We start from the raw sequence: 23,369 nt of genomic DNA, 5'->3' as shown, positions 1-23,369 counted from the left end.
CTAACCGATTGGAAGATCATAGTCTTCAAGTGTAATAAGTCTTCAGATCATGCGGACAGAAAGACTTTAGTGATCCCAAACACTCTTTGGGCTATGGGTGTTTTGGGCTTTGTCCTCTCAAGGATTCTCTCTCAAAGGCTTCGAAACTGGGTTGCTCTTAAACGACAAAGCCGGGCACTAACTCTGAGCAGCCACCAATTTATGATGTAGGGGGGGGGGGGCTATTTATAGCCAGTAGGTAACCCGACATGCTTTATCCGAAATGACCATGGGTCACTAAGGAACCGACACGTGTCCAACGGTCAGATTTCAAACACACGTGGCAGCTTGACTTAGGCTTCAAATAAAGCTGCCTCATCCAACTCTGGATAAGATTTTCTCTCATAGTCTTCACTCGAAGACATAGGATTTTGGTTGAGCATCACGTCAGTTTTTTTGACTTTGTTCACTTGAACCCCACTTTAACAGTTCGGTGGTTCCTATGACTCAAGAAAGAAGAAAATGAAACTATGAAGGAAACTATGTCTTCGTACTCCATTATCTTCAAGCGAATGTCTTCACACGTCATTGTCTTAGACATGAATGTCTTCGTGAGCCACCATTGTCTTCAATATCTTCATACATTTTTAGGAGTCAGCTTCGATGGGTAAACCAAATCAATAGGAACTTCTACCTGTGTTCTCCTGTGAATCTCACAAACACATTAGTCGATCAACCACGTTTGTTGTCAATACTCCAAAACCAAACAGGGTAGCACTGAATGCACTTACACCCCCTACTTTTTTGTGGGCACTATCACTTGGGGGACCACCAATCACTTTTCGCGCCACATCCCCTTTCAGATTTTGCAGCGCCACCTCCACCCACGAATTTCTCCTTGCCCACCACGCCCGCCAGCCATCCCTCCACATCCTTGATGGCACCGACCGCCGCAGCCTCTTCACCTTTGACCATCGGGCCGCTGCCGCTCAGCTCCAACCCATTGTGTGACGCCCGGATAATTAAGCTACGGTAATCACCCACTAATGATGCCATGCCATCGTAATTAATTTGCTAAACGTCACTTTGATCCTAACCGAGTTCAAATTCAAAATTTAAAGACAAGTCAAGTTATTATTTTCCTCAAACTATAAAACTAAAATGTTCGGATTTTAATATAAATCCCCCTGATCGATTGTCATGTTGAAACCAACATCATTTGACTCATCGGGTAATCCCTAGTAAAATATAAAGTCGTCCAACAGCAAATAAAATAGCCATTTCATTTTCCACAAATAATTATACAATACCAATTGAGTTGAAACTTTGTGGGCCTCTTCAAAAAAAATTCTTGATTTATGTGACAAGTTTTGTTTTCAACAAAACTCAATTGGTATTTATTTAAAAAGCAAAACATGGAGAAAATACAAGTCAAAGAATAAATAAAAAGAAAATTAAAAATAGAATTAAAACAAGGGGGGACACCGGCCACTGTGCACTGGGCCAAGTGCACAGTTCTTGGCCCAATTAGTCCAGCCCACCACCACCATTGTTGTCTCCCTCCTCTGTTCACAGAGGGGAGGTGGACGCCGAGCAGCCGCCCGTGGACGCGATGGCCACGTGCTGGCCACCCCGCGCCTTCCAATCGCCTCCCTCGAACTGGATAAGGTCCCCTGCGCCCCCTCGTTCGAACCCTAGACCAGATCTTCCCCGCATTCGCCCTCGCTCTCCGCCTCGCGCGTCCGAGCGCCACCATGGATGCGCCCCGGTAAAGCTCGCGGCCACCGGTCACCCCGAGCCACGAGAAGGCGTCCGAGAGCTCCTTCATGGCCGTCTCCATCACCACGCCGAAGGGCTTGAGCTAGGAGGCCCCGAGCGCTCGCCATCGGTCGTCTTCCCCGCGTCCGGTCCATAGTTGCCATGTTTCCGGTACGGTGGGAACGAGGAACGGGAACGGGGGACGAGAGTCGGGGGTTGGAAAAAATAGGGTACAGTGGGGGTATACATCTCTAGAACGATTTTTCTAAAGCGGAAATGTGATCCAATCAATTCCGGTACGATGAATCCGGTACGGTACCATGGAACGAGGAACGTGAATCTTTACGGATGCGGGGAGCAACTGGCTGGGAGGGACCAAGGGAGTACTTATACAGGGAACTGGCTGGGCTGGGAGCAACTGGCTGCATCGTCGATTCATGAAGACTAAAATACATCATCTTCTTCCCAATGGAAAATTTATTAGCAGCCTTGTAGTAATTGGAGAGCAGAACGAGGAGTTATTTAGGGGAGTGGAAAAGAACGAGGCAGAGAGTAAAACAAGGAGTTCATGATTGATATGGCTGACCTTTTGCTTACTCGATCGATTCAAGAACCAAGACTGTCGAGTCGCCGAACCTGAATCGACGACCCGGCTGCGGAAACGCCGAATCCGCATCGAATCTTACCGAATCGACCCTCGTTCCCGAATCTGATTCAAGGGACGGCCCACCGTTCCCCGTTTCCGGCTACTATGGTCCGGTCGTCCCTTCCCCGCCCGGGATCTCCTCCCTCGGTGCTTCCCCGGCCTCCCGAGCACGGCGTCGAGAACCGCTGTGAGGTCCTTCCCCAATTCCCCCTGTTTCTCCTTCGTTTCCATTGTTGTAGTTGCATGTACGAGCCGGAGTCCGCCATGGCCGAACCTCAGTGTTCGCGTACGCGCGCCTGCTGCTCTGCCTACTGCCCCTGTTCTACTAAGTTGTTGCTGCCTATTGATGTTCCACTGCCCCGCGCGCTGGCCGTGCCCTGGGCGTGCGAGCACGCCCACCTCCTGGGTGCTACGCTGCTGCATGCTGCTGGGGCTGCTGACTACAGCTGTCGGCGTCCCTGCGTTGTGTGTGCTCGTGTGCCCGCATCCCGGCCTGCTGCTTGCACCGTCGCTGCTATGCTGTTGCTGCCGCCGCCTACTAGCGCCCACTGCCGCCGGTGCAGGCCAGCGTTCGCCGATGCTATCCGGCGCTCGCCTCGGCTGTGGCTGTGGCCATGGCCGAGTGCCTGTGCGTTCGTGTGTTGTAGGTGTGTGTTGTGTGTGTGGCCTCGTAGCCAACTACGACGTGGGCTCTGTTCTTAAGGATGTCAAGGCGTTGGCTAATGGCCTTTCTTCTGTGGCATTTCATCATGTTCATCGGCATTGTAATGTGGTAGCTCATGTACTAGCTAGATCAAGTTTGGACTCGTCTAACCTTTCTATTTCTCGTTTTGCTCCGGATTGCATCCGGGAGACCCTTTATAAATTTGTTGCTTGATCAATAAAGACTGACGTTCTTTCTCTCAAAAAAACTACGACCTGGGCCAGCCTCCTGTTGAGATTAGGAGGTAATCCCCATTAGTGCTAATCCCTCTAAATTAGCTAATTTGACTAATTTGGTCTAGATGCAGATGCAGTCTATGTCATGTGGACCTATCTTATTTTTAAACCTAATTAAAAGTCTGTGTCAATGACATCTAGAACCCATAACCCAGTTGACCAGTCAACTGTTGACTGGTCAACAATTGATTGGACCCCCTGGACCCCACCTGTCATGTACTCTGTCTAGACTAGAGCTAGGTGACAAAAGTATTTTGTTATTATTTCAAAATTAAATAACCCTAGAAATTCAATAAAACTTTGAAAATTAATATAAAATAATCCGTAATTCGGATGAAAATACTCCGTACATGAAAGTTGCTCGGAACGACTAGACGAATTTGGATACGCAGCCCGTTCGTCCGCCACATATCCCTAACATACCAAACTCGCAACTTCCCCCTCCGGCTCCTCTGCCCGAAAACGCGAAACACCGGGGATACTTTCCCGGTTGTTTCCCCCCTTCACCGGTATCACCTCATACCGCATTAGGGCAAGCCTAGCATCACGCTTTGCTTTGTCATGTATCGTTATGCATCTGTTTGCATTGTATTCACTGTTCCTTCCCCCCTTTTCTCTCGCTAGACACCAAGATCGACGCCGCTGCTACCCAGTACGACTACGGTGTTGACGACCCCTCTCTCTTGCCAGAGCAACAAGGCAAGCCCCCCCGTTGATCACCAGATATCGCTTACTCTTCTCTATACTTCTTGCATTAGAGTAGTGTAGCATGTTACTGCTTCCCGTTAATCCTATTCTGATGCATAGCCTGTCATTGTTGCTACAACTGTTAATACCTTACCTGCGATCCTAATGCTTAGTATAGGATGCTAGTTTGCCATCAATGGCCCTACATTCTTGTCCGTCTGCCATGCTATATTATCGGGACGTGATCACTCGGGAGGTGGTCACGGGTATATACTTATATACATAACATATGATACTTGTGGTGACTAAAGACGGGTCGGCTCGTAGGAGTACCCGCGAGTGATTCACGGATTGGGTCCGAAAGGACGTTTGTCCCGACGGTCCTCTAAGTGGATCTTTGTGGCGGAGTGACAGGGTAGGTTGAGACCACCTGGGAGAGAGGTGGGCCTGGCCCTGGTCGGCGTTCGCGGTTATTTCAGGATAACACATTTAACGAGATCTTGGTATCTGATCTGAGTCTGGCCACTGGCTTATACGCACTAACCATCTACGCGGGGACAGTTATGGGCACTCGACGTCGTGGTATCAGCCGAAGCCTTCGTGACGTCAGCGACTGAGCGGCGCGCGCCGGATTGGACTGGAACGCCTGCTAGGCTAGGTCTGCTTCCGGCCGCGTTCGCAACGTGCAGGTGTGCAAAGGGCGATGGGCCCAGACCCGTGCGCCATAGGATTTAGACCGGCGTGCTGACCTCTCTGTTGTGCCTAGGTAGGGCTGCGACGTGTTGATCTTCCGAGGCCGGGCATGACCCAGAAAAGTCTGTCCGGCCAAATGGGATCGAGCGTGTTGGGTTATGTGGTGCACCCCTGCAAGGAAGTTAATCTATTCGAATAGTCGTGATCTTCGGTAACAGGACGACTTGGAGTTGTACCTTGACCTGATGACAACTAGAACCGGATACTTAATAAAACACACCTTTCCTAGTGCCAGATACAACCGATGATCGCTCTTCCACAGGGCGATGAGGGGAGGATCATCGGTTAGGATTATGCTACACGATGCTACTTGGTGAACTTATCATCTACTCTCTTCTACATTCTGCAAGATGGAGGTGGCCAGAAGCGTAGTCTTCGACAGGACTAGCTATCCCCCTCTTATTCCGGCATTCTGCAGTTCAGTCCACATATGATACCCCTTTTTCCATTTGATACCAATGCATGCATATGTAGTGTAGCTCCTTGCTTGCGAGTACTTTGGATTAGTACTCACGGTTGCTTTGCTCCCCCTTTTGCCCTCTTTCTATACCCGATTGTTGCGACCAGACGTTGGAGCCCAGGAGCCAGACGCCACCGTCGACGACGACTACTACTACTCGGGAGGTGCCTACTACTACATGCAGCCCGCTGACGACGACCAAGAATAGTTTAGGAGGATCGCAGGCAGGAGGCCTGCGCCTCTTTCGATCTGTATCCCAGTTTGTGCTAGCCTTCTTAAAGCAAACTTGTTTAACTTATGTCTGTACTCAGATATTGTTGTTTCCGCTGACTCATCTATGATCGAGCTCTTGTATTCGAGCCCTCGAGGCCCCTGGCATGTAATATGATGCTTGTATGACTTATTTTATTTGTAGAGTTGTGTTATGATATTTTCCGTGAGTCTCTGATCTTGATCGTACACGTTTGTATATATAATTAGTGTACGGTCAAATCGGACACGTCACACATTGCCCGGCTCGACTAGCCCCTCCCGCTGGCTGACTCATGCGACGGTCTCCTGGTCCTTTACAATCTTGGCATGGCTGGCCTCTGCTATTCCATCTTCAACCCGGACACTCGGCGATATGCTCGTCTCCCCATGATTTCTGGCTTTGATATGTTTGGAATGTACTAGCACCGCCCTACAACCGAGTACAGAGTATTGTACCTGAAAAATGAAAATCGGGCACCCTGCTACATCTTCACTTTGGGCTCCGTCCAGCAGCCGAGGGTCATCGGGGGGCTGCCGGTGGGGCATGAAGATAGCGTAACTGATGGGGCTGTCCTGGTTCATGGTTGCCTGCATTGGTACCCACAGCCAAATGAGAACGCAAGCGGCATGATAGTGGTGTTCGACACCATAGCCGAGTCGTTCCGCGAGATGCATGCGCCATTTACTCTGGTTTTTTCTTGCCACGTTGACCTGTTTGAGATGGATGGAGTGCTCGGCTTGTCTAGCTTTCATGTTGCGACGTCGATCATTGATATCTGGGTGTTAGAGCATCTCTAGCAGATCCTGGAAAAAGCCCCGACCTGCAAAATAACCGCCAAAATGCGGGTCAGCGCACAAAATCCTGCCCGAGCAGACCCCGCAAACGCGGCCGGCCCGCAAATTTTTTTAAGGGGCGCGGCAAAAACTTGACCCCAAACCGCGAATACGCGGGTTCCCCCCGGCCTTTCGGTGCCCAGCATATAGCGGGAGCGGTTGGTGGGAAGGACATTTCAGCCCGCGCTTTTCCCCACCTACCACCTCCCCTCTCGCCCTCGCCCCGCCGCCGGGCCTCTGCCCATGATTCCGGCGAAAGTAGCCGATGGGATCACGCCAAAAGGCCGCCAGACGCATGAAGTTGCCCTCCGCCCCTCCCCCCTCTTGTGTCGGCGGCTCGGAAAGTTGCAGATCTGCGACCCTTCGTTGCGGGCGGCCAGATTTGGCTTTTCCGGCCGCTGGTGGTTGTGCCAAGTGATGGAATGGTCGAGGAGCACCTCACGCAACCCCCGCAAAGTCCCATCGCCGCATGCAGGTACGGGTTCGTCCTGTCGCCGCCGCCGTCCGGCCTCGGCGCTCGCGCAGAGGCTCTATGGCTCGCCGATGCCGCTCATATAGTGCGACGACTGCACGCAAACAGTGTTGCAGCTAATTTCGGGCACGCCGAAGCACCCTGGATGAGTGTTCTTCAAATGCGAAAACGACGGGGTACGTGTTGTTTTCTTTCGGCTTTGGCACCACATTCTTTGGTTCAATTGCGATAGCTCATTTCGAACATCATCATGTGTGTAGGAAAATGGATACTCATTTTGGTTTTGGGAAGGCGAATACATTGATTTGTTGATAGAAAGAATTTTGTGCACTCTTTAGTAGAATCGAAGGCAATGAAGCAGCTGCATGTGCAACTAGAGGGGAAGCAAAGAAATGCATTATCTTGTGTCAAATTGAGGTGCAAAATTAGGATTTGCGGGTCGGCGGGAGCGGCGCCAGACCAGACCTCGCAAAGCGACCCGTAAAAGAGCGTATTTCATGAATATTCTTTTATACGGGTCCATTTTGCGGGGTTTGCCCCTGCGGCCGTCCGCGCCGGCTCGCAAAGCCGTTTTTTCACAAATTGCAAACACGTTTTGCGGGTCGGAATTTTGCAGGGTTGGCTAAAAATGTTCTTACAGGACTATCTTCTCATGCACCTCATCTTATACATACGTTTGTTCGTCAAAACCTGAAACAGGATAGAAAAATATGTGATGATCCTGAAGAAATGATCATGGCAAAATCAAGCAACGCAAGTTAATTTGGAATCTCTAAGCTGGTGGTACATATTTACTCAACAAACTGGGTGAACACCTCCTAGTACAAAGCTTGACGAGGCATTCTGTTGCACATCAGCGAGACGTGTCACGGTTAAATTAGGTAAGCTTTGTACTGTCAAATGAAACTGAAGATATAAGCTTTAATGCCAACAGGATCTTGTGCAGATCTAGCATCAAGCTATCGATGAAGGATGAACACATAAGACAAAAAAAGTGAAGCCATAAAATGGGTGAGCAATTAAAATAAATTAGTGCAATGGAAAAATGCATAATTTGGCACAGCTGCAAAAAAAAAACTCATGTCAGCACAGATATCAAGTACAAACTGCATGAAACTAACTAAAAAAAGAACTTTGTATGGAAGGAAACGTAAGGGCATCTCCAGCCGTTGGCCCCCCCAGGACGCATAAAAATCGCCCCCTGGGGGCGAGCCGGCGATACAATCGGCGCTGGGGGCGGTTTTGCGCCCAGTCGTCGCCCCCAGCTCGTCCCCAGGCGTCGAAATTGGCCCACTTTGCAGCCCAATTTCGGCGAATAAAAGGACCATATGGGCGAGAATAGGCCCATATTCGGCGTGGTTTCCTCCTCCAGCAGCGCGGCGAGCTCTTCCTCCTCATCCGAGTCCATCGCCGAGGCAGGCAAAACGCCGAACACCTTGCGCTCGGTGGGCGTGTACCCGCCGTTAAACCGCGCCTCCGCGGCCGGAAACGGCGGCCGAAAACGCCCAACTGCTGTGGGAGGGGCTGCCACGGCGAAGCGCTGCTATTTTCCGGCGGGGAATGGCTATCTAGCGGAATAGGGCGGCAGCCGTCTCCTGGATATAGCTAGTGGTGGCCGAGGACGCGGGGGGTGCGAGGCGAGTCGAGGGAAGAAAACCTTGACTTTTCCCCTGTCGGTGTGGGACAGGCGTGCTTTTCCCTAGCGCCGGAGCCCCCAACTGCTCCCCAGCGCGCCGGGTTCGGCTTGTGACCGCCGGACGGAAAAAAGGTCCGAACCGCCGATTTTCGGCGTCCTGGGGGCGCGACTGGGCCGTTTTTTCGGTGCCGGCACCGAAAAAGTGGCATGGGGGACCCTGTTGGGGGCGCGGCTGGAGATGCCCTAAGACACCACACAAACAACAAGTAACAACTTTACCAAGCAAAACTGGAATCAATATCAAATACCAAATCAGCAACATATATACAATGCTTACCTCTTGACTGGGCTCATGTTCAATTTTTAGAAGCCACATTAATTCTGTGGAGAAGTTAAAAACAATTAAGTTAAGTGCAGAGGTAATTCTTACCAAGTAGTAAATACCAACAGAGTCATAAGCCCCAACTCTAAACAACAGAAGATGCTTCATCTTATACTTCGTGAGTTGGGTCATGAATAGTGAATACGAAGTAAAAGTTTGCCTCCATACATCAAAGGCCGGCGTCATTAAACATACAACAATCTTGAATGCAGAGTACTTCCTCCGTCCGAAAAGATTGTCCCAAACTTAGTGCTAGATACATCCATTTGAGGAACAAACTTTTTTGGACGGAGGGAGTACAACTTTACCAACATGTAGTTACGGAAACAGCTCACATCTTAGGTTCATATGTCCAACCATGTACTCCCTTTGTTCACTTTTGTAAGTCATTTCAGACAATTTAAAATGAGCTGTTTAGTACATTGTTTGAAATGTCTTCGAGGTCTTATAAAAGTAAACAAAGGGAGTATTACACTTGGATCTCTAACAAAAAAAATGTTATATCCTTCTAGAAGGACAGCAAACATTCAACTGAAGGTGGTTGTTCTTCATTGGTTTCGCTGAACCTGCTGTAACAAACATCGTGTACCATTTCCAGACTAGTAAGGGCCAAGGAAACGGGCACCTCCGCATGTTCATCAGGGACGCGGATAGTCTCTTCCTCCCTCCCGTTCATCCTAATTTTGGCAGACAACCAGGACAGCCCCAAAGAAAAACCCGGAGGCGACGCGGGGACTAGCCACCGATCCAGCCCCATTCCCCCATCTTCCCTTCTTTCTGGTCTCCGTCGGACGGACAACATCCATGAACGGAGGCGGCGGCAGGATCTTGTCGTATGAGAAGCTGGAGGGGTACGCGGTATGGGTGGGCGCGAGCGTGGCGGCGGCCTTCTTCATCTCCATGGAGCGGTGCTCCTGCATCCACCTCCACACCATGGACGACGACGATTGCGACGACCCCGAGGAGGCCAAGGACCGGCCCCTCATGCTCTCGCGCCCCCAGGCCCTCCCCGAGTACTACTACGACCGGACGGGGTCCTCCGCCTCGTTCGCCAGGATGTGACAATCGAGGTCGATCATCTCGTGTGATCTGCTGTTTTTTTAGTTCTTTTAATTTTTGATTAGGTTTTTTCTTTTTGCGTTTTCTCGTGATTTGTCCGTGCTATGATCAAACTGTGTTATTCGTGTGAGGCTTTCAAGAAATCCAGCCCCTCATTGTTCATGCACGATTCAGAGGGCAGATTAATCTGTGATTTTGTACCGTCTATTGGTGGATCTTCTAGAATTTGATTCCGAGACGGTCATATGGATCGATGTCCCACATTTTGGTCGCATTGTATCTTCGAAGTTGTGGAACTGGAGTACATGTTATTTGGGCGTACGCGTGTCACTACGTTTGATTGTTGTAACGCGTAGCTGGAACGTGAACCTCTCAGGTTTCAGATCATGTTTGTACGAGGATAATGAATTTCAAATCCGTGGAGAGAAAATGGGCGCTGGTAGTTGTTTCCCCATCCCAAGTTCGTTTTCACCCTGGTTCAGCCACATCTTTTCCTTGTTCTCTTAGTTCTACAGTACGAGAATAGTTCACAGGCACGACAAAAAGAAACATGTTTCGAGAGAGCCAACTTCCAGATGTACCAGATGATAATGCATATGTTGTCCTTAAAGGCCAGTTGTTCGATGCTTGCCTACATAGAACAAGATTCACAACAACAGTTTGGGAACATAAGAGGCTTTCAATATAAATTGTGTACACATAGAAAGGATTCAATATATCTCCATTTGCCCGTATACCTTCATTTTCCTTTCAGGTCGACGATTAAAGAGGAAAATTCTCCTGACCTAGCGAGGCGATGGTTTCCTACCCAAGGAATTGGGGTGGGTCGAGGAAGAAAATGCCTCCCCCGGTTGGCACCAAATGGGCCCCAAATAAAACCGGGATATAATTTACTCGTGGTATTCCCACCTAGGGAAACGACGGGGATCCCGGGAGGATAACTTGGAACCAAACGAGGCCTAAAGGGGAAGTTCGCAGAGCCAGTTCTCCAAATGAAACATAACAAAGCTTCCGGACCAGACAGTTTCAGTTTTACCGAAGTTTTCGGACGTCGTCAAGGGTAACCTGACACAAATGTTTCGTGATTTTCATGCTGACAAACCCCTCTATGTAGCCTCAACTTTGGAGAGATTACGCCCTTACTGAAGGTCAAGGATGCTAGTAGAATTCAGCAGTACTGCCCTACCTGCTTGTTAAATGTAAGTTATATTTTTTTACTAAGGTGGTTAACAAATGTAATCTAGTGGCCAAATTTTCTTCTTTTCTTTAAGAATAAACTAAACAAGTTAAGAAATCAAAATGCATTTTTTCATCAAAAGCTGCTTGTAAGTTGCCAGATGGCACAGTTGCAGCACAGGCAATGTCCACACTGCATGACTATGACATTGGTGTGTGCGCTTCTTTCTGTAATTTCAGTTGCATCATCAACTCAGGATTCATGAGCACTCTGTTTTCAAGGGACTATATGAACATTCTTTGGCCTATGTATCTCCATTTGCCAGTCAGACTGGCATTTCGGCGTCGAACCAGCAGCTGCGTCTCAAGTTCGCCACGCGGGCGATTTCTCCTGATCGAAATTCTCTTCCCACCAAGTAGCATTCTGCATGAAAGGATCTCATTTTCAGCTGGTAAAAGTGATGCCCCGAAGAAATTCGGAGGTGAAGGATTGCAAGAAATGCAATCAATCAACACAGCACAACATTACAAGCTTGCTGGATTGATGGTTCTGTAAGTAGGTTTAGATTTTTCCCTGACTTCACAGAATATGTGATCATGTCAAATAAATTGCTTGAGACCACTGCTCTCGATGTAGGGTTTTATTTTTTATTGCACTGAAATTTTGGAAATGCACTTGATCATGTCAACCAGTAAGTGAGATGAGATTGCATACCTTGTATCCTCTTCTGAGGAATTCAAGCTGGCTGCCTACCTCTTCTTGCAAACCGAGAACTCTCAATAGTTCATCCTTGGCCTAAATGAATGACATGGCACGTCATACTCCAAAACTTCTGTTAAAATAATAACTATAATTCATGCAAATGGTATACTGTAATGACCTGCCCCAAAGTGAACCGAGATGCACTCTCTGCAACACATGCATAGGAACCATCACCCTGCTTAAGCATGACTTGCCAGGGCCCTGAACAGACAGAAATTAATAGATCAGTAGCTGATGGTGATGCGGTATCAACCAATTGTATGTGTACAACACAATGAATTGAAGGATGCAAATACATGTATGAATATTAATGTATTATCACCTTTTAAGGTGAAGAAAGACATGGAAATAACAACTTAGTACTGCCAGTGGCCAAGACTACAACCATGTGCTACCTGGGTACTGACGGAAGACAGCGCCACTGTAATTCACTATGTATGGAGTGACCGCAATTGTCTATATTGTAAAGTGGACAATGTTAGTTACAGACAGAAACACAAATGATGGTTAGGCATGCAAAAGACAAATAGATGATACCTTCGAGTAGTCACGCTGTCTGATATAAAACACTGGGGTGAACTGAGAAAGAAACCGGTAATGCAAATCTTTTGGGGGGAATCCCAGAAGCCCCAGGTCAGAACTGGAGGTTAAAGTTCGTATGTTATCGCTTAAGGCACTCAAAACGCTTATAAGGAACAGAGTATCAAATAGAATACAGAAGACATACCGCAAGGTATCTAGTTCAAGGTTAAAGAGAACAGCAGGTACAGAGGCAGCAAATTGGTCCTGGTCAAGAAGGAATGCACATAGGACGAATCAGCAAAAACATGCAAACAAACACCAGAACTTTTATAAACAAAGTTGAAGTTAAACATTTTTTGCTCCTGTGTTACAATAGTAGAGAATCACTGAAAATTACAGATTCATGTTCTCTTGCAAATGCTTAGAATACAAAAGCAGTTTTCCTAGAGGGGAGACACAAAAGCATTATTCTAGACATACCACATACTTCTCTATAGATGAAAGGTCACCCGTGCTGCTGTTGATAAAGATATATAATGATGGCGGTTCGTCAGACTTCCATTGATCTGTAATTACACTAGCACATCAGTTACAAGCAATATCTGATATCTCCAGGGATGTTATGTGAGGATTTTCTCACAGTAATAGGGCTCAAATTTACTGATGGCTGGCTGTTATGGACTTTTCTGCTCACATTAATAATAGTATCATAATGAATAGTTAACTACCCATGGTAAGCCTGCCTACGCTTGATTCACACACACACATCCTGCTCATGTTCAGTTATCCTTTTATTTCCACTCTTTGAACTGATGTTAAATTAACATAAAAATATTTTGCCAACTAGGTAACTACACAAAAAGATGCTAGCATATCAATGTTATTCGGCATGCTACATGTACTCAGAACTGGTAGCTTTTGGCACAAAGCGCTCGGCAAGATTTAGTCAGGTCCTGTATAGAACAAAACATCAATGCAGATATGTGGCATAAAAATGCAATTTTCAGTATTTCATCTAGACTGAGCAGATTCATTAGCACCAGCAGCTCGTCGGAGTAAATGAAATTGGTGTTTTCGGTGTCACCACATTAGACAGAGCTGCCTGAGATCTCACCTTCGTTGTCATCAGCAAAATCGAAATCAAGGGTACTTCGTATCGATTTGAAGAAGGTATCGACAGGCCCGGTCGGCAGATCATCCAACGAACTGATGGATATACCCTCGATCTAAAAGAAGTGCCAAGAGAAAACCAACCCATCACTTCAGTCACCCATGAAGCCACTGGGAGAATGCAATGCTTCGAGGTGCAATTTTACCTGATCTATAGCTGTTTTGAATATCTGCGAGGCCCTTCGCTTCTCTGGTTGATCAGGAAACACCTGGAATGGACTAGAAGAGAACGGATGAGCATGGTTCCGCACTCGTGGAACAAACCTGGAGGACAAAGGGTGAAGCGTGGAGCCTGAACTTACTATGCAGGACCGAGTCCCCTTGAGCTTTTTGAGGTCCCTTACGACGGCGAGAGCGAGCTGGACGTTGGCATCGATGAACTCGTCCGAAGACCCCTAGAGAAAAAGAGGTGAATTGGCGTGATCAGAACTTCAGAAGCAAGAGGAAGACTCCAAACATCAGTTTAACATTCAGTAATGGGAAAATTTATTAATGCGTCAAGTCAAATGTGATGCAAATGAACAAACTCGAGCTCGCCAACAACACGATGCGACAAAAGTTGATGCACATTATAGAATTGATTCTTAATTTATCCTCGGAATTTAGAGGTGGGTAATAAAGCTCCTATTTTCCAAAACAGAGAGAGAACATGTTAGAGGGGGGTGCATCCTCATTGGTTGCAGCAGGAAACTTGGGTTGAACTTTTGTGCATATGTCACTAGAATTAAACTGCATCCAGTAATACATGGAGACATTCCACAGCAGGAAATTTGGGCTGGGGTTGGAGAAGGAGGGCGTGCGGTCAGTACCTTGTAAGAAGAGATGCTGCTGGGCAGAGGCCTAGTCATGGATTACCCGTGGGGGTTCATGAAAGAAACACGAAGGGGATGTGAGAAAATTCGTGGACTGTATGTATTAGATTGGAACGAGACGAATGTGATGGTGGAGCGGAGTGGGCGCGTACGGGAACTCGATCTCGAGGCGGGTCCTGCCGTCGTCGATGGCGGCGGCGAGGGAGCGGGCGGCGTCGGAGACGAGCACCTCGTAGGAGCGCGGCTTGTAGACGGACACCCCGGCCCTGAGCTCCCCCACCTCCGCCTCCTTGGCCGCCTCCGCGCGAACCGACCGGAGCCGGCGGCGGCACCGGAAGCGCGCTGGCGCCCCGGCGAGGCGGGCGGACGGAAAAGGGAGCGTGACCGGAGCCGCGGGGGAGCGCAGGAGGCGGACGGCGGTGGAGAGAGGCGCCATGGCCGGCCGCGGAGGAGGAGGAAGAGACGAGGCGGTGCTCTGCTCTGCTCTGCCTCTGGTGGTGGCTCACGTCTGTCCCGCCGCGAGGAGGGAAGGAGAAGCGAGTCCGCACCACACACTCGCCAGTGATCCTCCACGTCCATCGAGAGTTCGAGACCTCGGCCACTGGCAGTGGGCCCAGATAGAAATTCCTAGATTTCATTTCCTGCCATTTATGTAGTTGGCCTTTTTCACAAAACATATTCGATTCCTTTTTGGAAAAAATAAATAAAAGCTGAAGGTCATATATAAAACCAAGCCAGCCCCTACAATAATAAGAAATTACAGACAAGTTCCTGGAAAAAATCGCCACCATCTTCCTCCTACATTCACTGACGGCCATTGCGTCATTAGTAAAGCTAGTTGATGCCTCTATGCCTCCACCTTATCAAAACAACCTTGTTGAAAGTCGGGAGCTTGTGGAAGCAGCACTCGGCAAGTCGTTGATGTAGAGCAGTAGAGGTCGACGACCACATATATACTAGATAGATCGTCATTCCGGAGAAGCTGGCACTGAGGAGGGTCATATGAAAATCCCAACTCGACCGGACAGGGAAAGGGACACAAATCTCACAAGTTCCATGACCGAGCAGTATCTAGTAGAGCATCATGGGATGGACAGGGAACTGGAGAATATAAACACGTCACAAAGCCAGCTTCTTCATAGGCCGCAGCCGCCATGGACAAACAGTATCCCGCCAAACAGAGTGTCCAACAGTCAACAACATCTTCCAACTCATCAATGCCACTACGAAGGACATCAACATTAGGAAAGCCAATGAACCATTATTCTCATCGCCGTTGTTGCCTCAATTTCGCCAGCGACGAAGACCCTACAAGGCACATATTGGGACACTCAGGGTTCCCCAATCCTCACCCACGCATTGACTGATGGAGGCCACGGGAACCCGCGAAGGCACTGACGGGTCGAGGTCGCTTCCACTCTAGCAAACCCTATAAAATATTCCGTCTATTGTTTTGATTTTTTTGTGTCTAATTTCAACTTTGGTTAAACAATCAATTATTCACTTGGTCGATTTGGCCGCAACCATCCATGTCTCGGATGTGCTGTTGTCGTCAGATAAATACTTCTATCCAAACCAACCAGAATCAGCTAACATCGTGAAAGCATTGGATTATTTGCACATGATTGAGGGTTCGTGCCCCCGTGGCTTGGAGGTGGTGGTCTCACTAGTACATGTTCTAGACAGAGTTCAGATGGCGTCGTGTTGGAGTAGTTGCACATCCCTAGGTCCCATGAAATGGCGCGCATTGAGGGGCACGTGTGTAGTTCACGCATCTCACAAAGCAGAGCACGACGTGCAAAGAAGGAGCAGAGAGTACTCTAGGAGGACAGTTGTGTCAAGTTGGACAGTTACAAAGGCTCGATGACTCATTCATATTTCTGGGCACTTCAGCAAAATACAAACAACTAAACATCAATTCTTTTGCGTTGATAGAAATAAATAAGAGCACATAAAACGAAAGTTGGTTGACAATGAATATTTATGAATGAATTATTTTTTCTCGGTGCCCATCCATCCACTCTTGATAACGTGGTGTACCGTACGTATTCATCAGCTAGTCTACTTATGACACCATATACCTATCCAGTGCATCGGTCTTCTTTACTAATGCCTATGCATCCATAATATTGCATAGTAGATACAAGTTTTTCTACACCCACACTAATCTTAAGGTGTCATTGGCGGATATAGTGTAAGGTCCATTGCAATATGAAAAAGAAAATACCAATTTATCTAAATATTACATACTTAATTTAGTCTCGTATAATACGTCAACAAACATATATCATGTTTATCATCTTGTACTAATGACTTTTTGGATAACATGACTTCATGTTATGGTCGTGAAAATTGACTCAGAAATAGTGACTCATATAAATGTTATATTTTTATAACTCAGAACAAACACCACACGTTCTATCATCTTATTCAAATGATTTTTCAAATATGCATTAGGTGAAGATTATTTTAAATTTGATAACATTAGCGATGACATGAAAATAGATGATGGATTAAAAATCTAGAAAAAGAAGTATGTTGAGATTTTGGTTAAGCTTAATAAAACAAAACAAAAATTATTCTATCGTTACAACTTAGTGCACTTTCTTCTCAAACTAGGGTTCCTTTAGTGGCTCTGGCAGAGAGTATCGAAAAGGTTTATTTTAATATGAACATATACTGAAGATCATGTATAAGTTGAAAAGATGTATGACTAGTGGATGTGACGCAAATGTCTAATTGCATTTATTGAGCAAGATATTTTAAGTGATGACAATTTACTCAAGATATTTATCGGAAGGGAATATGTAAATTAAAGTAAGTTGAGTTTGATAACACATTTGAACTATTTTGCAAGATTGAAATACGTCATCCCTTAACTTGCACGATCCAGTCAATTTAGTACGTAACTCCAAAAGAACATGTATATCAGACATGGAGTATGTGAGATCGAGCTCACATGCACCCTTTGCTACAGTAAAATCAAAAAAGATATTAATTTTTTTTAGAAAAAATCTGATTTTTTTGGCAACAAACATTGATGTGTGTTACACATGCGTGCCAATTTTCATGATGAAATGACATTTGTGGAGGCCTCGGCAAAAAAGACAAAATCATGCTCGAAAAAAACTGTTTTTGAAGCATTGATTTTGTTTTTTTTTTCACTGAGACCTGCATGAATGTCATTTTGTCATGAAATTTTGCACGCATGTGAAAGAGACATCAATGTTTGTTGTAAAAAAATCAGATTTTTTAACCTTTTAAATATATTTTTCGATTTTACTGTAGCAAAGGGTGCGTGTGAGCTCGAGCTCACAAGAGCACTTTCGCATGTATATCCCCTAAACTCTGTGAACAATTATACGTTTCTAAACGATTCATATAATGAATCGTGGCCCTCACATAAGTAAAGTTCTAGATACGCCACTACGGGCTTCCCTTGCGGAGGGTATCACCATGATAGTGAAGGAGGTTTCCAATGCTGCCAAGTGAGGTAGAATGCTTCCTCTGGTCCATCAACGTGGTGCATGACGTGGCACGCATTGTGTACGAAGTCTTCCACTGCCAATGATGTGGTGCGTTTTGTAATGAAAGAAACGAAAGAAATCATGCATATGTCTACGTCTTGTGTACGAAGTCTGATTCTCATCCATTTCCGTGCTCCCCATTTGGGTCCAACACCACCGAATCCTCCTCCTCATCCTCCTTTACCTCGCGCACTCCTCCCAAGCACTATCATTATCTCCGTTAACTACGCCTTTCACCAAACACCAACATCATGTGTAGTGATGGGCTCTTACTCTGGCATGTTGCTTTTGCCGAACCAGTGTGTGCTCTTTCCTCTACTGCACACGCAAGTTGTTCAGCCGAATGCTCGTGAATCAGCCTCCGACTCGCCCTTGACTTCTTCTCCACCTCAGCCAACGCCAAGTATCCATATGTCGTTGCCCTTCAAAGCTCATTGTTCCTTCGTTACGTACAACTAGCTCAACCCTTTCTGTTCAACTCGTTGAGATTATCATTGTACTCCTTCAGTGTAATGTCTCTTGATATAATCCCAGAAGTAGGAGTAGGGCTGTTACCAGAATCAAGGGGGTCGAACCTAGGAACAACATGTGTTCCACTTTCATTCGGTAACCCGAGGTTATGTCCCACTACCATCTACCTCCAAGTTGTGGGAAACATTTAGGGACATTACCAAAACACCCTCAGACCTAGTGCTCAAATCCCAGCAAGCCTTTGCAGGAAAAGAAAGCGGAGCCTCCGATCAACGTTTCTACTGAACCAAATACGAATCCTCCTTGAGTTCAATGTGTTGCTTGTTGCTCTTGGGTATTCGGGAATCCTTAGCAGAAAGGTGTTGCCCACAAGACTCCAAGTTGTGATATTTGTGCTATGGGATTGTTTATGAGGGTTTGGAGGCCACATCAAGGTCTACCTCTAGTGATTGAGTTCGGGATTTGTTGGCTGAGGCTCAAGGAGAAGGGCGAGACATTGGTGCATTTCTCACGCTTATCCCACATCAAGGTCTACCTCTAGTGATTGAGTTCGGGATTTGTTGGCTGAGGCTCAAGGAGAAGGGCGAGACATTGGTGCATTTCTCACGCTTATCCGACGTAGATTAGCAACCCCTCCTCCCCCGGCACACACACAATTGGTGAACTATGGCATAGATGTTCCCCTTCGACTTTGTGTGATTATTTCTAGCCTTTACTTTCAGATAGGGTTATGCTAGCTTGCTATCTTGTATTTGTTGTTGCTAGGTATCTTATCATGCATATATCGTATTCTACTCAGTTGGATTTCAAGAACACTGCAACCCCTTAACTCAACCAAGAAAATGTTAAAATCCGTAGTTGCCTATTCACCCTCTCTCTAATCAATATTTTTTATCCTTCAAAAAGTGAAACATGTGATCTGGCTTACTCATTGAATCAACGAATTTTGACGTACATACATGTTACCCTTGTTGAAAAAAGGTGTTGGCTTGAAGTTCCGCTTCTTGGGTGATAGCCCCACGTTTGACCACTCGGTGCATGTGTGTGTGTGTGTGCGCGCGCGCACACAACACTTATTGTTAGGTTCCACGTTGTTTTGCTGTGGATTTAGTAAATGGTGATAGGCTTTGAAGATGTTGGCGCTCATCAGATCCTAGTGGCCCTCAAGTTTACCCTTCTCTTTTCCTTATTTTGTAAGCCAAATGCTTTGGCATTGACACTCGAAAGTCGAAACCATTCAACAATATATGGTAGTGTGCATTCAAATATGTAGAGATTGGAAACTTTGCCTTCCTTCTTGGAATTTTTTTTCTAGGAGGCGTCGTATAACTTTCTATTTAGAAAAAAATGCACACACAAAATTTCAAAATTTTGTTCCTTAGCGATGAAATAAAATTACTAAATAGTAAAAAAATTCATGGAAAACACGGGAATACTATTATTGGATTATCCTTTGATTCTTGAAAGTCCTTTAGAGGCTCCTGCTTCGGGGGTGCCACCCTGAGAATTCATTTATCTTTTCTAGATTTTTTTCGGAAACAATAACTTTGACTACTGCGCATAACCCAACCAAGAGAAATTTCCGGGATGAACTGATAAAAATGTAACAAACTGCGCTGATGCGCGTGCGAGCACTAGCTAACCTATTTCCAAAATGTAGATGAAGGTAATGCATCCAAGTCCAACATCATCACGAAAATATAGATGAAGGTGCACATGCACAAGGTGGGGAAGCTAGCTAAACAAGCAACAAACATGATGTCTCTGCACTGTTGCCTCATCAGTTCTTGTTGGAGAAAGCGCCAGTTATTTCTCTCAGCTAGTGTCCACGCCATATGGGCTCGATCAGTTCGCTCAGAGGAGCCAGCTCTGACCTATCGATTAACTCAAATTCCTGCCAAAAAAGTAGTGCCGGCAATAAGTATTGTGATGATCGAACCGCACAAGGCATTACAACAAAATTTGCTCGAGACGAGAGATGTAGCAAGTGGTGAATAAACGCTATGGAATAATAGTTCTACTAATCATGATGAGGCAATCTCAACCGACAAATTCTAGTCGATAGGGTGATCAACAAAACCATCATAATTTGTCGTTAATGTTTGTAGTGTGCTTCCTAAGAATATGCGGGATGTGTTTGTGTGCATAATGATTGATCACAGCTTCCAAAGCAGTAATCAAAATCAAAATATTGAACGCCGGAAAAATATTAGAATACAGAATCATGGAACCAAATTACCAAGGAAACTAACTCCCTTATTTTGCATTATATGATAATGTAGATATGAGAGGTTGGCACTAAAGGCATGAAGTTGGGTGGTTACCGTTGTGAAGAGCACAAAGTGCTTGAAGCAGGTGTTGAGATGCGCTTCTTCCTGGAGCTTGAGAATCATCTGGAAATGTGAGTGGTATATGTGGGCATACACCCTGAACAGACGCTTGAAGATGGTCTTGGCGACGTCCCGGAAGTTTGGAGGGAAGGGAGCCCCTGTTGGCACCACAGGTTTCCACCAGAGTATATGATTAGACCGGGTCATTTTTTAGCACTCTTCATCGATTACACCAAAAATAATAATCAGTTACCAAGCTTTTGAGGGAAGATGGATTCTTCGTCGAGCTGGGCTTCGATCCAGTCCATCAGGTACTCGACATACTTCGGTGCAGATACTTCAATAGGCCTCTTGATCTTGACTCCATCAGCCCACCTGTACTCATACCTGCTTGATGAAGAATCTTATCATTAAGTTCAGAGTGTGACACGAAGCATATAAGATATTTTTGGTTGTCCCATATTAGTTGTCACTTAAACAGATGTATTTAGCACTGAAACATGTCTAGATACATCCGTTTCAGCAATAATTAATATGAGAAGAATGGAGCATATGCTTTGAAGATTTGAAGGAATTAATGTACTTTGGACCGGCTGACATGGTGGGGCAGGTAGCGGGCGTGCAGAACTCCATGAGGGTGCCATACAGGAGGCTCACTTGGTTGAAGAAGTCGACAGCTGGAGATGGAGGTCGTCAGAAACTAGCAAAACTTTCAGCTGATCAACTAGGCATGTACAATGGTGGCATATGGATACATATGCCCCATAAAAAATAATAATTTGAGACATCTACATTAACTTTTTCCCTTCAATACAAGCTATCACTAGTGGGCCTCATTAAGAAATAGAAAATAAAGAGTCTAGTACACATGCATCTCTACTTTTCGCTCAACCTTTTCAGTTTTTGTTACCGGACCACACTTTTTCTGTTTAAGCACCCGCCTCTTGAAGAGGATCCCGCTTCCCTATCCGAACCTACTTTACGTTATATCCGATCCTACATGGCATGCGAGACATCACCTTGGGGCTATGCATTGTACATGCCCTAAAACGGCAAGCAACAACTGTTTCAAAAAGAGAAAAAGTGCAAGAACTCACTGTTGACAGCGAGCCACTCGTTGAGATCCTCTCCGACAGGCAGGCGGACCACCTCTCGCAGGTTACCGTTGCCGAGGGTCGCGTCGATGTGCCTCTTCAGCTTCATGCTCTGTGTACGTACAGTCCAAATATGATGATCAGATTGGTAACTGAACTTCTTTTTCTGGGTCGAGCATGTGGATAATGACAGAATGCATGCAGTTATATGTATAGCTGGCTGTGTGCATCAAAATTATGCAGAGACCGGGGGTTTCAACCTCGTTTTCAGGAAAAGGAAAGAAAATACTATATAGAGCTGGCAGTCCAAATCATTAATTCTTCCTCATCATAGCAGGCAGTCCTCCAACTGAATCGAGTCCATGTTATTCAGTTGCAGGTAGCCAGAGCTAGATAATCTAAGAGATTCAAAATCCTTTTGATGAATTTGGACAAAAATTGACCAATGTTTGTCGAAGTTGCTACAAAAATGTTTGATCCTGCAACTTGCTACGTACCTTGTCCCTCGCTGGAGCACTCTTCTTGGGCCTGAACGTCCTCTTGTTCCTGCGAGCCAATCGAAACACCAAATCAAAAATTTAGGATCCTCTGACAAGTAGAGAATTAACCAAGAGCCAGAAAAGCAAACAGAGACATGAGAAGAAGAACCCAAAGAAACAAGAAACTAAAACAGCAATCGAAGATGGAATTTGATTCATTCTCGCGTCTTCACCTGCTGCTGCGACCGAAGAGGCTCTGCATGGTTCAACGTCGAAGGCCGCCGCCAGATAGATGCCAGCGAGCGCGAGAGGAAACGACGGCGACTGCGGAGCACTCGACAAGGACAGAGGATTGACCCGAGGGAGGGAGCTTTCCGAGCTCTGACGTCTACCTGAACCCCACATATATATGGGTACCGACGACGTACGCCGAGAGAAAGAAATAAGAGAGACAAAGAGCTAGGCTGGCGACGACGGAGGGAGGAGCGGCGGTGGGTGTGGCTGGCTGGCGCCGTGAGTGCGTGCGGTGCATCCGTTACCGTTTTGGGCTGTGCGTTGGCTGTTATCCACTGATTACGTCCTGCTAGCTGTGCGCTCATCTGCCGCCTTTGATGGTTTTCCGCTTACTACAATCCTGCCTTGTTGGTACTCATTCAGCGACAGCTAGCCTTTCCATACAAGTGACCTCAGCACCTCCTCCATGCGTTTTTTCTTTCTCGCCAGCCTTTCCTTTTTTACATAAACACAGTACAGACGCAAACGCATTAGATACTTGTACAAAACAGAACACGGAATGCATATACCCGGTTTTTATTACTAGACTCACGGTACAAATCACCAGTTCGCCTGTTTCGGCCGATTAGCTATACCTCCCCCCTTCCCCCAATGACTTGGGAGGATTCTCATGACACTCTCTCGACGCCCATTTGCTCTCTCTCTCTCTCTCTCTTTGGAGGTATCATCTCGTCATCTGCGATGGTGGGTTTCTCCTCCCTCACCTTAGTTGGTGTTGCCGACTTTCTTTCTCTCCTCTCTGGGTGATAGGTGGACTGTGTAGAGGTAGCAAGGGACCCGAGATGGCGTGACGTTCCTGAACTGTGTGGCAGATAATGAGTGCAAATCCAGTTATATGGTCGAAGATATGATCCCCTAATCCCCGACTGTGTGG

The 23,369-nt window shown here is 46.5% G+C and overlaps 2 protein-coding genes across 2 annotated transcripts; both read right to left on the bottom strand.

The window, feature by feature from the left end:
- Positions 1-11,143: 11,143 nt before the first annotated feature.
- Positions 11,144-14,842, bottom strand: LOC125513878 (protein LPA3). Its single transcript, XM_048679091.1, has 12 exons — positions 14,453-14,842; positions 14,298-14,328; positions 13,791-13,883; positions 13,635-13,697; positions 13,433-13,544; positions 12,799-12,884; positions 12,524-12,582; positions 12,334-12,436; positions 12,192-12,252; positions 11,915-11,997; positions 11,749-11,829; positions 11,144-11,457 (listed from the first exon to the last, which is right to left on the bottom strand). The coding sequence occupies exons 1-12, from the start codon at positions 14,734-14,736 to the stop codon at positions 11,398-11,400; spliced, it is 1,116 nt and encodes a 371-aa protein (XP_048535048.1). The 5' UTR covers positions 14,737-14,842; the 3' UTR covers positions 11,144-11,397.
- A 4,904-nt stretch (positions 14,843-19,746) lies between these two features.
- On the bottom strand, positions 19,747-22,582 carry LOC125515772 (MOB kinase activator-like 1A). The gene is made up of 7 exons (XM_048681272.1): positions 22,435-22,582; positions 22,220-22,268; positions 21,726-21,834; positions 21,212-21,305; positions 20,882-21,015; positions 20,623-20,786; positions 19,747-20,192 (listed from the first exon to the last, which is right to left on the bottom strand). Exons 1-7 carry the CDS (start codon positions 22,461-22,463, stop codon positions 20,118-20,120), a joined length of 654 nt encoding a protein of 217 aa, XP_048537229.1. The 5' UTR covers positions 22,464-22,582; the 3' UTR covers positions 19,747-20,117.
- Positions 22,583-23,369: the final 787 nt, after the last annotated feature.

This window comes from Triticum urartu, chromosome 6 (assembly GCF_003073215.2).
Source record: "Triticum urartu cultivar G1812 chromosome 6, Tu2.1, whole genome shotgun sequence".
Taxonomy (NCBI): Eukaryota; Viridiplantae; Streptophyta; class Magnoliopsida; order Poales; family Poaceae; genus Triticum; species Triticum urartu.
The sequence above is the reverse complement of the archived record's forward strand: the minus strand, read 5'-3'. Positions and strand labels throughout refer to the sequence as shown.

Coding starts and splice junctions, on each gene's coding strand:
- LOC125515772 (XM_048681272.1), bottom strand. CDS start 22,463: ATGCAGAGCCTCTTCGGTCGCAGCAGCAG. Junction 21,835..22,219: donor GTGCTCCAGCGAGGGACAAG/GTACGTAGCAAG, acceptor GTACGTACACAG/AGCATGAAGCTGAAGAGGCA. Junction 20,193..20,622: donor ACTTTGTGCTCTTCACAACG/GTAACCACCCAA, acceptor CTTTTTTGGCAG/GAATTTGAGTTAATCGATAG.
- LOC125513878 (XM_048679091.1), bottom strand. CDS start 14,736: ATGGCGCCTCTCTCCACCGCCGTCCGCCTCCTGCGCTCCCCCGCGGCT. Junction 13,884..14,297: donor GCAGCATCTCTTCTTACAAG/GTACTGACCGCA, acceptor CTTTTTCTCTAG/GGGTCTTCGGACGAGTTCAT. Junction 12,583..12,798: donor CATCTATAGAGAAGTATGTG/GTATGTCTAGAA, acceptor CTTCTTGACCAG/GACCAATTTGCTGCCTCTGT.